The sequence below is a fragment of the Gopherus flavomarginatus genome, chromosome 2, assembly GCF_025201925.1.
Source record: "Gopherus flavomarginatus isolate rGopFla2 chromosome 2, rGopFla2.mat.asm, whole genome shotgun sequence".
In the NCBI taxonomy this organism is placed as follows: domain Eukaryota; kingdom Metazoa; phylum Chordata; order Testudines; family Testudinidae; genus Gopherus; species Gopherus flavomarginatus.
Window position 1 is genome coordinate 280,906,331 of NC_066618.1, and position 16,270 is coordinate 280,922,600.

The 16,270-nt window shown below is 46.3% G+C and overlaps 1 protein-coding gene across 1 annotated transcript in view; it reads left to right on the forward strand.

Annotated features, from left to right (window-relative positions):
- The window catches only part of NSMCE2 (NSE2 (MMS21) homolog, SMC5-SMC6 complex SUMO ligase), a 279,238-nt gene extending 263,272 nt beyond the window's left edge, over positions 1 to 15,966 (forward strand). The window contains exon 7 of the mRNA XM_050941336.1: positions 15,891 to 15,966. Within this exon, the coding sequence (XP_050797293.1) occupies positions 15,891 to 15,894 (4 nt within the window). The 3' untranslated portion in view covers positions 15,895 to 15,966. The remainder of the gene's footprint in view (positions 1 to 15,890) is intronic.
- Positions 15,967 to 16,270: the final 304 nt, after the last annotated feature.

Below are 16,270 nucleotides of genomic sequence, written 5' to 3' on the forward strand. Positions count from 1 at the left end.
AGCTTTAATTCTCCATTAATAATAGTGAAACTAGTTAATACTAATTCTATACAATCATTTCCAAAGCTGTTTAGAAAGTGTGCATTCATGGATTTAGTCTACGACATGGGGGAATGGCATGCGACATAATTACAAGGCCAAGAAAAGCAGAATTAGAATAGTGATTAGAATTGTGTGGAATAGGTGCATCAAGCCTTGGACCCACACAAAGCCGGTCTGGGTTCAGGTCTGTGAACATGTTCTGAGGTTCCTAAATGTTTTCAAACAGCCTCTCCTCCCAGTCTCACTTCCCTCCCTGCTCCAGAAACCACGAGACTCCATTACTTGCCCCTGATTTGTCTGAGAGGCAGCGAAGTCTGTATTCAGGCCAGCCCGATTCCTTCTGCGGCTGAGTGACCCCCACAGATTTAAGAAGGCAGGATGTAGCCATTCCTCCGATCAGGCTCTTGAGTGGGGAACACACAGGATGGGATGACAACCCCACAACCTGCTAGTCTTGGTGTCGCGGGGAAAGAATGCTCAGTGGGGACGAAATTCGTTCTGTGCAGGGGGCTCTTCATACATGTTGCTTAACTCACTTTTTGAGGTTTGTGCGGTATCTTCTTCGAAAGCAAATTTCAAATTGCAATATTTGGCTGTAGATTTCACAATTCGCTCTTCACACTGAGTTAGTTAGTTACCTAAGACGCTCAGTCAAGGAACAGAAGCAATACCACATAACTTGTGTAACTAGCCAAGGCTTATGAGGGACTTGGTGTTGAATAGGTGTTGTGCCAGCCCTCTACAGAAGGGTAAATTTCTTCCACAGTGACTAACTTCCTGATGCCACGCGGCTCTAATTTGGAAATCCCAGAACACCAAATAACAAATCAATGGGCATGCTCATGTGCTTCTAGAAGAGCATGTATTTAAGTGCTTTGCTGGATCAGCATTAGGGTGCCCTGCACCTTGCAAGATCAAGGCCCAAGTACAGTCCTTTCTGGGACTATTGTCCACACCATTATAAACTTCTATAACTCTAGCCAAAAAAATCATCTAAGGAAAAAAGTGACCAATAAACTCTGTCTGGAAGCCCTTTTTCCAACGATAAATAATAGTAACCAATAATAACTTTCAGTCTTCAAAGTACTTTATAAAACACTATCTAAGGAATCCTCACTACATCCTTGTGCTGGTAGCAAGCACTGTTTCTTTAGCTGCTCTAGGTCCCTGGGTGCAATTACACACCTAGAATTCAGGCCTGGATCAACCAATGTGCACTCAATGCACTTGAACGGAGTCCCCATCTCAAATTTGGCCTGTCCCCAGCCAAATCTGGCTAAGTGGCATTGCGACCTGGCACACTAGATCGTAGTGCTTTTCAGGTTTGGCATCTGCCATCAGTAGGGTGGGGAGCAACTTGCCTACCTCAGCTGGGCCCAGATTCCACTGTCATCACTACCATCATTGCACCAGGTCTGAGGCCAACCACCAGGCCGAGAGTCCAGAGGTAAGAGCATGTTTGGTGTTGGGATACTGGCGGTGGGGCTGGAGCTCAGGGAAAGGCAGGCAAGGGCAGACCTCCGCCCCAGTCTCTGTGGGGAAGGCAATGACCCAGCAGGCCTGGGCCCTCTCTGACTTCCCAACCCCTCCCCAGCCCCTTGGGGAGAGCAGCACAGTGGACTCATTGATTTGGAAGGCTATGTCCACCCCTGCATTTACTACTCCTGGAGGAATTCTGCACCACTCTACAATGCAGAATTTTGCAGAAATTAATGTGCCCGCAGAATTTTCTTTCCCCCACAGAAATGGGCAGTAGTGCTGTGGGCTGCCACTAGGGGGCCGCTGGACCCGGCAGAGTCCAACTTGCACATAGAAGACCCTGCCGGGAGGGAGGGGGAGACAGTTAAAGGGTTCCTGACAGCTGCAGTTCCCAGCATGCCTTGAGGAAAGGAGATGGCAGTGCACAGGCAACTCCAAGCAAGCCTGGGACCGAGCATCAGGCTGTTTCTTGCTCTGGATCCCTGGGCTCTGGGGGTGAGGGGGTATGGCTGTATGGCTGGGGCATGACTGGGGTCAGGGGGCAGAGAAGGTGTGGATATCTGGGCCAAGGAAGCCCTGCAACTGGACTCTGGGGGGAAGTGGGGTTGGGTGTATTGACTGGGGGGCACTGTGGCTGGGCTCTGGGGAGGAGGAGTTGTAGTTGTGTGCCCCCCCCACACACACTGTGCTCTGGGGAGGAGGGAGAAGAGAGCAGAGAAACAGGAACTGGGTTTTCATGGGGGTTTCTTTAACTCTCTACACCTGGGGGAATTTTTGTGTTTGTCTGTATTGTTACAGACATACTTGCCAGGGTATTTTGAAATAAATGACCCAAATAATTGAAACTGGTGTGATTATGTAGTGTTGTTTTGACAAATAAAATGTGCAGAATTTTAAAATGTTGTGTGCAGAATTTTTAATTTTTTGGCACAGAATGTCCCCAGGAGTTATTTGCAATAAGGAAGTTGTAGGCAAGTCCCATGCTGAAGAGTTCAAAATCTAGCAGCGTACCTCCAGTTTGGACTGCTGACTCTGGTGTCACACTGCTCAAGGTCCCGCCTGACCCTTCCTCCAGTTCCACTCATAGCAAAGACACTTCAGGAGCAGATTAATTGAGGAAGATGATGTCATTGTTGTAGAAGAGAGACAAGGTGGGTAAGGCAATATCTTTTATTGGACCAATTTCTGTTGGCAAGAGAGACCAGCTTTTAGCTACGCAGAGCTCTTCCTCAGCATGTTTCTCTCACCAACAGGATTTGGTCCAGTAAAAGCTATTACTTCACCCACCTTGTCTCTCTCCTATCCTGGGGCCCACACAGTGAAACTAATATGTCAGTTTTATACAGTCACTCTTTAGACAATTGTTACCCTTTAAATTGTTCTGTAAACTTCGACATTTATTAATCTGTTGCAGAGGTGGGCAAACTACAGTCCGTGGGCCGTCCTTCTTGTCCCTTGAGCTCCCAGGCTAGCCCCCGGCCCCTCCTCTGCTGTCCCCCTTCCCCTGCAGCCTCAGCTCGCCGTGCCGCCAGTGCTCTGGGCAGCGGGGCTGCAAGCTCCTGCCAGGCAGCATGGTAGTGTCGCTGGCTCCGGCCGGGCGATGTAGCTGCCAGTCCTGGTCCTCTGAATGGCATGGTAAGGGGGTGAGGAGTGGGAGGGTTGGATAAGGGGCAGAGGGTTCCGGGGGGCAGTCAGGCGACAGGGAGCAGGGGGTGGTTAGATAGGTGTGAGAGTCCTGGGGGGCCTGTCAGGGGGTGGGAGTGTGGATAGGGGTCAGGGGATAGGGGCGGGTGGGGTTCTGGGGGTGTGTGTGGCTAGGGGCAGGGGTCTCCAGAGGGGGTGGTCAAGGGACAAGAAGTGGGGGTTGGATGGGTTGGGGGTTCTGAGGGAATGGGAGGGGACAGATGGGGGCGGGGGCCAGGCTGTTTGGGGAGGCACAGTTTTCCCTACCCGGCCCTTCATACAGTTTCAGAACCCCTATGTGGCCCTCGGGCCAAAAAGTTTGCCCACCCCGATCTGTTGACTCCACAGACTCTGGCACTATTCCTTCAAAGCATCACACCCATTGAACAAAAGGCCTGAAAATAAGGGCATGCGCTATAAACTGACCCTCAGCTCAATTAGAGCTGCTTATCCTGTTTGAAGTCACGTCCGTGATGTACGTACCACAGTGGAAGAAGAGTCATGAATGTGTTTTATTGGTACATTAGGTTGCTTCCTTCAGGATTCGTGACTGTAAAACAATGCTAACCTTGAGAATGGGGGTGCTGTGTGTGTGTGTTTAACAACAGCCTTTAGCTAGGTAGGTTGTAAAAATTATTCATGGGTTTAGCAAGACCTACCATTGTCATGCTTTGTGACAGGAAAGCATGTAGTGTTGCACTCTGAGGTTTTCAATAGCAACACTTATTTGTTGTGCTGCCCTGAGTGGTAGTAACTACAGCAATACATAACAAGCCTAGGAGGACCCAATACACTGAATCTGATGGCTCATTATGCAAGAGGGAGACTGAATCTAAACTGCGTTTTGCTGAGAAAATCAGAACTTATTCCACTCATTAAGAGAAATCTACAGCAGGCATTTCTAAGACAAAGTTGTCCATGTTAATATAAATATTGTGTATGTGCAGAGTCCCCTCAACTCATATTGAAATCAATGGGAGTTTAAAGTATGCTCAGAAACACCTTTAACTTGGCTTGAATTCTGTAAGGTGACGAGCATCTCCTGTAAGTGGAATGATAAAAGTCTCTCAAAATCACCTGTCTTGTGAGTTGTATCTGCCACCTTCTTCTGAAATCTAACAAAGCAAGATTTTGGCTGCATTCAAACCAGAACTGGAAAACTGAGTCTTGCAAACAACATGGTAGGAGCAAATTCAGATCTTCCAGAATTCAAAGAGGTTCCAGTCTGAGCATCCTGCTCCAGCCAATCACTAACTCTAACACTAACTTTAAACTCTCCCCATTAGGCAACCACATCATGATTAACTATTTTTATTACACTAGCACCAAAACTTCTCATCTGCGATCAGGGTTCCACTGTGCTAAGCTCTAGACATTTACCTAGTGAGAGACACTTTCTGCCCTGAAAGACTTACAGTTGAAATAGACAAGCTGCACAAAAGGTGGGAAAAGAAATGGAGACAGCATTGATGTGAAGTGACTTGCCTGAGGTGTTACAAGAGATCAGAGACAGGAATAGGTCCCCGTGTCCTACCCACTGCACCATTTTGCCTTCAGCCTCTACAGGTCATTGCTTATTATTTTGAAACAAGCCAGCGGACAGTCACCTTACAGTCATTGCTGATTCTACCCGATGATTACAGAGGTTTATCTATGAGAGAGCTGTATGTGATGAGCAAGGCCGTTTCCTCCCCATGACAGGATAATTAACAATGTTTACAGTAAAATCTTCAGTTTATAGATGAAAATGTTGCTGTCTCAAGATGGATGCCATTAGAGTGCCCATGCTGCCGGTGCTTAGGATCACCAGTAGTTTTTCCTCTCAAAACCAGCAACCTCTGCAGCTTGTATTGGCATATGGTGGTTAGAGAGTTTGCTCCATTTGTTTGTGAAATACCTCTCAGGCACTTTTTGCCTGGAACCTCCCTTCCCCTCCCCGTCCAGTTTTGCCACGGTTCTTGCTACCTTAGTTCACTCTGCAGACAATAAATAAAACTTTGATGTGATACCAGAAAACTCCCAAGGACAGAAGCGTTAATACCACAATCTGGGCAGAAGTAACCTCTTCCTCTGAAATTTAAAAGCACCCTAATTTTTAAAGAGAGTTTATAGCTCAAGCTAAAGGCCAAACCACAGTTTTAAAGTTGAACTAGGTGGTTATAAAATGATGTACCTTTCATATGTAACCTACACCCCTCCTGGGTGTGGTGCTCTGTCCCATCCAATGGCACTGAGACCACTTAAAGAGAAAGATTAATGAGTCTGCTCTAGAGCCTTAGCTAAGAACCAGTTAGCTTTTCGCTCATACAGTAAGCTCCAGAGGCCCCAGGATTGATCCTGCCCACTGACAACCAGGTCTGTCAGTGTTACACATAGAAAAAAATAGCTGTATTGCATGTGATAGGATGATAGTTTCTACATTCCCTCTTAGAGAAGTACTATGGGTAAAATGAAAAGTTCTCAAGACTAACACTCAAGGTGCACTGTAGGTTTATGGGCTGGAAACCCCTGTTTGCAGGGAGAAGCTTCCATCTTCAATGAGCCCTGAGAGGTGGGGGTTCCTAATGATGGGAGCTCTGATTTCCCCCACTCCCTTTCTACACTGCCGCTGACACATGTTGATATGCCATGTGTCTTCAGTGGAATAAGAAGGTGAACTTAAAGCCAGATCCCTGACTGTCCATTTCTCTGCACCATGGACAAACATTTATTGCGGGGCAAAGTGGCTGTAAAAGGCTGTGTTAGCAGAATGGAAACATTTTACATCCTTTGGCCCTGGTGTAATGACTGTACAAGGTGCAGGGAAATGGAGAGTCAGACAGAGATGTGGAATGATCTAGAATCAAGAAAGTGACTCTCTGAAACAAATAGGTATTAATAAAAGCAAATACATAATAGGAAGCTAGCAAGTTGGGGAAAGCAATGCTTGATGAAGTTAATGACCAACCTACCACCACAGGTGGCATGCAGGTAAGCAGTCTTGGAAAGGAAGCCAAGGACTGAATGCAGTGATGTTCCCTCAGAGGTACTTCCACATCTCCCTGATGTCCTACGAGTTCACATTACTGAGGGCATCTAGCCTGAGCTGAAAGTGAACGGAATTGGTCAGTTGCCAGATTGTCAATAAATACAGATGAGCATGTCTAATAAGGAAATGAAATATAACAGACTAGCAAATTTATTTGCAAAAACCCTTATGGACTGAGTAATTACCCCAATAGGTGAAATGACAAAGTGGAATAAGAAAAGCCCAGACTCTCTGGCAGGTTGTGCAAGAACGTCACTAATACAGACACGTTCTGATATAGAACACAGATCACATCTCAGTTTGCCAACTCAGTTTAGGCTAGTCCTCATTGTTAACCCAACCTGGTAACTGCGTCAGCTCCCCATAGCTAGATCCGAACTATTACTTACCTCCAACCAAGTCGGCTTCAGCCTAATCCACTAGTGCCAGCTTCCTTAGGATGCTAGAATCACTTCCCCAGAAGGCGCCTACCCACAGTCTTAGACTGTATCATTATGAATCAATATTGTCAGATAAGAATGTTTGTCCACCTTTGGCTTGACTTCCCAAGCTGAGCCCACCAACTCGACCATTAGAGTATCTCATAGAGAATGTCAGGCACCATTTCACGCACTTGTCCACCCTTCTGCACAGATAGCCACTTAGCCAATTTAAAGCACGTTCCTGTCAAGAACACAAAGAAACTGCAAGTACTTTGAGACTACACTGGAGCATGGGAAAATGTGCAAATTGAACTGGTCCATCCACATGTAACAGCACATTCAGTTTCCCTTTCTACCTCTAGAGGGAGCGAGATAGAGCTTGCTTTTCCTGCAAGACCACTAGCTCTGTGTCTTTCAGCTGATGATAAATAAATATTATGCAGCTACTTCTGATTTACAGTAGTGTGAGTGAGGAATCAGGCCCAGAACAAAGCTCAAATAATTTTGCAGCATTGTGCTACAAGAGTCCTTTTTGCCCTCACCCTAATCCTGGATTGCAGGGCAGAGTAGGAGTTTGGGGAAACTTGTGGCCAGAAGCAGTGTGTTTCTGTATTCAAACAGCCCCTACTTATTGCGTTCTTTAAAAATGTTGGTAAAACGTAAAGAACCCACATCTGATAATCCTGGAATTGCAAAGAGCAGTAACGAAGGACGTAGGGATTGAGGGTGCATGTTTTTTTGTTTTGTTTTAAATCAGCTGTGTGTTTGTTGAACTGTTCCTCAAACATTATTTCTGGTTCTGCTTTTTTATCCTCTGTTAAAGGAATTGTAATGTCCTTTGATTGTGTTAACAGCAATGTACTGAACAGGCGGGAGAGAGGGGGAGGGAAAAGCTAAGCAGGGCAGCGTGATCGAGATGGAAATGAAGAATTCCAACCCACGCACTCAGCATGTACTTCAGTAATGGAATAATCATGTACATTTTCTTTATAGCTGTCTTCCCATAGCATTTACCCCCTCTGGCTAGAGATGAAGCAGGGTGGGTACTGCAGTCAGTTTTAACAGTCATATTTGCATCATGATTTCCATTTTATTATCCCCATTAGAAAGCGGAGCTGCATAAGGAAAGCTAATGCAGTAGCTTCAGCTCACAGGGATTCTGTTGATTCATTTCAGTTTGCATGGGCTTGCACCCTTTGGTTTTTTTCCAGAGTCCTACAACCCCCAAAAACTTGAAACAAAACACAGTTGTTTCCCCTTGTCATAAACAGATAGTAGGAGTTAGTAGAACAGAAGTACTTCATATCTCTTTTGCCTGTAAAGGGTTAACAAGATCAGTGAGCCTGGCTGTCACCTGACCAGAGGACCAATCAGGGGACAGGATACTTTCAAATCTTGAGGGAGGGAAGTTTTTGTGTGTGCTGTTAGTGTTTGGTTGTTGTTCTCTCTCGGTTCTGAGAGTGACCAGATGTGCAACCAGGTTTCTCTCCAATCTCCCTGATACAGGTTCTTATAGATTCAAAATAGTAAGTACTAGGTGATAAGGCGAGTTAGGCTTATGTTTGTTTTCTTTATTTGCAACTGTGTATTTGGCTGGAAGGAGTTCAAACGTGTATTTGGCTGGAAGGATTTTAATTTGTATTTGTATACTTAGGCTGGGAGGGTATTCGCAGTGTCTATAGCTGAAAGACCCTGTAACATATTCCATCTTAAATTTACAAAGATAATTTTTACTGTTTTTTCTTTCATTAATGAAAAGCTTTTCTTGTTTAAGAACCTGATTGTTTTTTTATTCTGGTGAGACCCCAGGGGACTGGGTCTGGATTCACCAGGGAATTGGTGGGGAGAAAGGAGGGAAAGGGGAGGGAAAGGTTAATTTTCTCTCTGTGTTAGGATTACTTTCTCTCTCAGGGAGAGTCTGGGAGGGGGAGAGAGAAGGAGGGGGAAGGTGCATTTTCCTCTCTGTTTAAGATTCAAGGAGTTTGAATCACAGTGATCTTCCAGGGTAACCCAGGGAGGGGAAGCCTGGGAGAGGCAACGGTGGGGGAAAGGGTTTACTTTCCTTGTGTTAAGATCCAGAGGGTCTGGATCTTGGGGTTCCCTGGGCAAGGTCTTGGGGAGACCAGAGTGTAGCAGGCACTGGAATTCCTGGTTGGTGGCAGCGCTACAGGTTCTAAGCTGGTAATTGAGCTTAGAGGAATTCATGCTGGTACCCTCTCTTTTGGACGCTAAGGTTCAGAGTGGGGAATTATACCATGACACCCCTGGTTTTACGTTGATGTTGCCTCAAACTGAGTCTTACATGGTTTTGACTCAACTCTCTATATCTGTCCAGATTTTCTCAAAACGAGATCAATATTGGCCCAAAAGAATTGCCAACCTTTCAAGCAATGTGTTCTGGGTTTTGGATGAAAACCAAAGCCAGATGGCTTCATATGGTGGATGTAACTGCTACTAGAATGAGTAATACGGTAGAGTTCCCTTACTGGTGTTTCTATATTTATAGCCGGTTACAAGATGTTCTTGTGTATTCTCCATGCTTGTTGCTAATAAAGTTGAAGACTGGTTTTATGTGTCTCATCCTGCACTCCTGAAGGATGCCTAAATGTGCTTGGTATGATTTTTTGTGTGTTGCACCTTTAAATTATTAGCATGCTGCTGCCTCCTGAAATCAGTCACCAGTTCAGTTCAGTTGCTATGTGTCAGATACACTGCCCCCTCTCACGTTTGTTCTTGTTTTTGCTCTCTAAATCTAAACTAAATGAAACTTAGACTGAAAGTCTCTGGCTGCTCTTGGTGTATAGGAAACTGTGACGAAGTGGGAATGTTTTTAATGTTTTCTCTAAATACTGTGTGGGTGCCTCAGTATCCCCTATGCATTTCTTAAGTATCTAGATGGTGGAATAATACTGTGCGATTGGTGCAGAGCCCTAGAAGGCAGGGGTATGCAAGGGTTTGCACAGAGAATGGGCGATACCCTGTCTCCTGGCAACTAATAGCCTGGGCCAGTCCCCTGCAAAGGTGCCAACTGAAGGTGTTGGAGAACAAAGAGATCAGGTGATCTCCTGGCCCGGGAAAGAGACAAAGGCAGAGGAGGGGCTGGAGAGTTTCAGTTTGGAACTGCCTGGGAAAATGGAGGGGAGGCCAGACAGACCTCCTGGCCTCCCCTGGCCCCCCAAGATGACTGAGGGGGTCCTGTTGTCTGTACCTGCAAGACCTGTCTTGGACTGTGTTCCTGTCATCTAAATAAACCTTCTGTTTTACTGGCTGGCTGAGTAGTCGTGGTGAATCACAGGAAGCCAGGGGTGAAGGGCCTTGTCCCCCCCTACAACTCCATGACAGAAACAAAATATTTCATTTCCCATGGTGCTTGGGAAAACATTTCCCACTGCTCTGTATAAAATAACAGCTTTCACCTGATGATCATTATCTCTATTGCAATGGATATCATACTGTGGTCCACATAGCTGAGAAGAGAATGGGAAGTACTTGTAGATTAAGTGCAGGAAGATCAATAAATAGAAATATAATGGGAAATATACGCAAAATTGCCAAAATAACACTTGACTCTATAGCTACATCTTTTGCGCCTTGTCTCTTATATAGGTTGTGAGCTCTTTGTGGCAGATGTTGTCTTCGTTACATGTCTGTACAGTGCTTAGCACCACAGGGGCCTTGAGTGAGGTTTCTCGGCATGATTGTAATATCAATTAATCGTATTAAAGCTCCTTTCATCTTAGGCCTTAAAGCACTTTGCAGATATTAACCATGAAATCTCATAATATTCCTGCCAAATAGGAGAGGTGTGTATGCAAACATCCCTCAAGGCTGGCTCCTTCTCCTCTGAAATTCAGCCACCTTTTGGAGTAGAACAGAGCAGGAGTTTAGGAAGAGAAATATTGTCTACTAGATAGCACCTACGTGTTCTAGAAGTTTTACAAATCTCTCATGAGGATATTGCAAGCTAACAATAGTAAAGATTATCTTGGGCCTTGGCTACACTGGCGCTTTACAGCGCTGCAACTTTCTCGCTCAGGGGTGTGAAAAAAACACACCCCTGAGCGCAGCAAGTTACAGTGCAGTAAAATGCCAGTGTAAACAGTGCCCCAGCGCTGGGAGCCGTGCTCCCAGCGCTGTAAGCTAATCCCCACGGGGAGGTGGAGTACCTGCAGTGCTGGGAGAGCTCTCTCCCAGGGCTGGCGCCACGACCATACTCGCACTTCAAAGCACTGCCGTGGGACCGCTCCCACGGCAGCACTTTGAAGTTGCAAGTGTAGCCATACCCCTAGCCAAGTAAAACTTTAAGGGGACACCAGAGAGGCACGATGTAGCTATTAGAGCTGGACAAGACCCCAAGTTACTGAATCGGAAAGAAAAGTCAGATATGTGAATTTTTCCATAGGAGGTACATTATAGTTAAATAAAAATTCAGTTTCAGATGCACCAAAATAGAATTAAAAAACCCAAAAAACTAGTCTGGGCCTCATGCTCCTCAGGCACCCAGCAGCGAGTCAGGCTGGATGCTGCAGAGTTGGGGAGCCTGGAAGCCCTGGCTCCCAAGTAACTTGTCTGGGGGGCTTCTGAGGAGCCTGGAGAGGAGGGTGCAGAAAACCAGGCTGCCTGGGCAGCCTGCCTGTTCTCCTTCAAAAGTTTCAGCAGATTCAGCAGGTTCCCATGGACCATTTAGATTCCATCAAATCAGCATTTTCTGATGGAAGAATTCTTCTTCCCTTGGGAAAATATGTCTTACCTAATGTGGATGACATGATGAACAATTGCACAAGGACTTAATACTGCTTCCCCTTCTCCCCACCCCGATATAAAAAGACAAAAAAAAGTGGATGGACCTAGATTAGACATCATGGTCTAATGGACTGACCATAGGTTTGGGAACCAGGAACTCCTTTTTTTTTTTTAAATCTCAGCTCCGTCTGATTTACTGTGCAACCCCAGGCAAGTCAATTTTCTGTAATTCTGTTTCCCTCCACTATAAAATAGTGGTAGTACTTGATTGCCTGCTTCACTAGGGTGATTTAAGGTTTAATTTAGTTTCATTATAAAGTGCTTTGAAGATTTAAACCACTAAGGACTATGGGAAACATATAGAGTAATAATAATAAAAAAGAGGCTACACAAGACATCAGAGCCAGTGTTGCAACAGTCATGAAGCCTAAAGTAAGAGGCTTAGGCCTTGGTTCAACAAAGCGCTGGAGCACGTATTACAGGTCTTTGCTGAATCAGGGCCTAATATTGTGAGCTCTTTGGGACAGGGACTGTCTGCAGTTATCTCTGCCCAGTGCCTAGCACAATGGGGCTATAATGTGGTTGAGGTCTGTATGCACTAGCATAATAAATAAATTATCAAGAGAAATGTAAGACTGAAGATGATACCAATTGCCATAATACTACAAGTCCCTTACAAACCAGAGAAGAGAGATGCAATCTAAAGTTTCATATTATCTGCAAACCTATATTCCTTACTGCTTGTGCTGTTCTCTAGGAGCAGGTCATTAAAGCACAATCTTGTTCACTATAAATAAAGACTACAAAAGTATAGGGTATACGTATGCACACTAGCTAGGCAGCTGAATGGGCATGAAAGGACTTGGTTTCCTTCCAACTCAAAATCTTGTTGTGTTACTGTGTAATCAAATAAATGAGTTCTTAATCAGAGTGATGTCAGCCTAGGATTTACCATAAAAGAAAAATCCTGTTGCAATCAAACTGCATAATTACGCAGTGAGGCACAACAGGGCATGAATTATGGTGTGACAACTTACACCTTGGAGTGTTACTGATGTGGTTGTGGCTTTATGCCATGACACCACCTAACTGTCGTTTGCTATACAACAATCCAAGCACTGACAGGGATTCCACAATTAAAAGTTCTCAAGACTAACACTGAAGGTGCAATGTAGGTTTTCGGGCTGGACTGCCCTGATTGCAGGGAAAAGTTTCCATTTTCAAGGTGCCCTGAGAGGTGAGGGTTCCTCATGATGGGAACTCTGATTCCCCACACTCTCCTCCCTTTCTACAGTGCAGCTGACACACGTTGATATAGATGTGCCACGTGTCACTCTGATTAAGAACTCATTTTTTTAACCTCTCCTTCCATAATGAAATACTAATGGCAGAAGGAGGAAAAACAGAATATAACTTTGGCTCGGGTTGTGGAGCTAAAAGTCATTGTGTAGACTTCTAGGCTCAGGCTGGAGCATGAGCTCTGGGACGTTCCATCTCTGCAGGGTCCCAGAGCTCAGGCTCTATCCTGAGCTCAAATGTCTAAACAGCAATTTTTTTTTCCAGCCCCGGAGCCCAAACCCCATGATCCTGAGCCAGTTGACCTGGGTCTATTGTGGGCTTTTTCTCCCTGTGTAGATGTTATCTCAGTTTGTCTCCAACTAGAGGCTTTATTATGCAAACACACACTTTATTGAAAATGTATTTAGTGTGATAGTAAGCTGCAGGATCCTGCAAGAAGTAGGGTTGCCAGGTGTCCAGTTTTTGACCAGAACGCCCAGTCGAAAAGGGACCCTGGAGGCTTTGGTCAGCACTGCCGACCGGGCTGTTAAAAGTCCGGTCAGCAGTGCTGCAAGGCTAAGGCAGGCTAGTCCCTACCTGTCCTGGCACTGTGCTGCTCCTCGGAAGCGGCCAGCATGTCTGGCTCCTAGGCTCCTCTGGAGTAAGTCTGGCTCCACAGGGCTCTTCTACGTGCTGTCCCCGCCCCGAGCACTGGCTTTGCATTCCCATTGGCTGGGAACTGCAGCCAATAGGAGTTGAGGGGGTGGTGTCTGCGGCCGAGAGCAGCTGCGGAGCCTCCTGGACCCCCACCCTAGGAGCCGAACCTGCTGGCCTCTTCCGGGGTGCAGTGTGGTGCTAGGACTGGCAGGGAGCCTGTCTTAGCCCTGCTGCACCACTGACTGGGAGTCACCTGTGACCAGTCACTGGGGTGAGGTAGGCCTGCACCCAGCCCTGAACCCCAATCCCCTGCCCCAGCCCTGAGCCCCCGCAAACCCAGAGACCCTTCCTGCACCCCAAACCCTCATCCCAGTTTCCACCCCAGAGCCCGCAGCCCCAGCCCAGAGCCCGTGTCCCCTCCTGCACCCCAACCCCCTGCCTCAACCCACAGCCCCCTCCCACACTCTGAATCCCTCAACCCCACTCCCCATCCTGGATCCCCCTCCTGCACCCCAAACCCCTCATCCCCAGCCCCACCCCAGAACCCGCATACTCAGTTGAAGCCCTCACCCCCTCCCGCACTCCAACCCCCTGACCCAGCCCAGTGAAAGTGAGTGAGAGCGAGGGAGAGTGAGCCACGGAGGGAAAGGGAATGTAGTGAGTGGGGGGGCCAGGCCTCGGGCAGGAGCAGGGCCTCGGGAAGGGGTGGGGGTGAGGCTGGCTTGTTTAGTTTTGTGCAATTAGAAAGTTGGCAACCCTACTAAGAGGGTAATGACTTTAAGCCATTGTTACTAATTAAGCTCCAACTATGGGCTTAGTCTCAGATTCTCATGGGTATTTAGGTGCCTAACTTCCAGTGATTTGAGAATCTGGGCCTAAGTGTTGTAGGAGACACCCATAAAGACAGTTTCTGCTCACAGATGCATACAAAAACATACATGAGACCCGAGGAACAGTTAATGGCCCAACATTACATTTCTCTCCTCCTCGCCTCCTCATGCTTGGAGTAGACCGAGTATTGACAGAGTTAGGGAATATCTACATTGGGAACTTGGGGTGTGACTGCCATCTCAAAGAGACAGACTTGTGTTAGCTCTCATTGAAGTAGCATGTTAAGAACAGCAGTGTAGCTGCACTACCATGGGCAGTGACGAGCGGATGGTAGCTGTCCTGAATATAAGCCTTCCTGGACCCTGTCGGTACATACTCAGGTGGCTATAAGGTGACCAGACAGCAAGTGTGAAAAATCGGGATGGTGGGTGGGGGGTAATAGGAGCCTATAAAGGAAAAAGACCCAAAACACTTGACTGTGCCTATAAAATCGGGACATCTGGTCACCCTAGGTGGCTTGCCTAAGCTACTGCCCCTTGGCTATTCTACTATTTTTTAGTATGCTAGCTCAAGCTGGGACTCACACCCCTTGCGCCAAGGGTCGACATAGCCTTAGGTGAGTGGTGTTGAGCCTGCCAGGGGCAGAGTGCTTGGGAAGGAATTGAAAAGGGTGGGCTTTGGTGGCACATTCCACGCACGGGAAGAATATAGCCTGTCAATTAGAGCGACTTTTCACAGACCTAATTTCCTTTGTTATCTGAGGCTGATGATGACTGCAGAACATGGCCTTTGGTACTCGGGCAAAGCCCCCACTGAAATCAATGGGAGTATGCCTGAGTAGGGACCTCAGACTTTGTTTAGGAAAACTTGGTTTTGAGGCAAAACCAAAAAAACACCGTGGTTGAAAATCTTCCTTTTCAAAGGAAAAACAGAAAAACCAAACTTTCTTTCTTCCTTCCTTCCTTTCTTTCTTGGCTCTGAAGAGGGATATTAAGTAATTGATTTCTCCCCCCCTCCCCCCCCGCAGCCAAACTTTCGAACAGCAGCATGTCCTGGCTTCTTCCTGCACGGGAGTAGCAGTGGCAAAGTGCATGCTGTGTTCTCTTGCCTTTCCAGCCCACCTGCACTGGTTAGTTTGGCGCTAAACATACCGTGGGACAGCGACTGCAACAGTATTTTCAAGTCTCATTGGGAAAAGGGAACACGTGGTCATACAAACTTCTCCAGTGTATAAACGAAAACCTCTCTTGGCAATGCTGACAGGCAACAAAATGCTCCAGAAGCTAAATGTGTAACAAAGCTTCACCACTGACATACTCACCCCCCTCCAATCTTGGATACAGTGCAAAAGGGTTCCAGGCCTGTAAAATTAAGTTGCTAGCAGAAGTGATTCTGTGTCTGTTGGTGGATCTGTAAATCAGTTCAGATGAGCAGCGCTTTGAAACCCATTTCAGCTGACGTTATATGCTCCTGAGAATGAATGAACTTCTGAGTTGTTAATGCCGCTCTACTTCATAATTCAAATTTCTTCACAGGATAGTTGAGTCCTCGGGTGATAGTGAAAACAGGAGTTGACAAGATGTATGAGAATCAATTCCTTGGAGAGCTTTCATCTTGAAAGACCAGCGGTGTTCTTGGTTTTTAAAGACTATCAAACTAAAGTGCTCACAACTGGAATCCATGGAGAGATGGATTTAAATTAACTTTGCTCTTTTCTTGCCTTTCAGGTGAATTTGTGGCTGGTGGGAGGAGTTGGCTTGACAGTTGGATTCCTATGTCCTCCATCCGTCAAAAGAACGGGTACAGTATTAGCAGCAGCAGTGCACACTTCTCTAAACTATCTGTAGAGTTAAATTTATTCTGGAGGGGGCATCCTTCCAGGTGAAAGGTGTCCCAGGTGCTTGCTATTTATCTTTCCTCATCTCTGAAGAACAAGGGGGCATCCAATGAAAATTAAAGGCAAACAATTTGAAACTGATGAAAAGGGCTGTCTTTTATTGTTAACATAATGCATGCTTAATCTGGGGAACTCCCTGCCACAAGATGTTATAAAGACCAAGAAGATAGTAGGATTCAGAAAAGGATTAATGCTTCTTGATAATAAGAA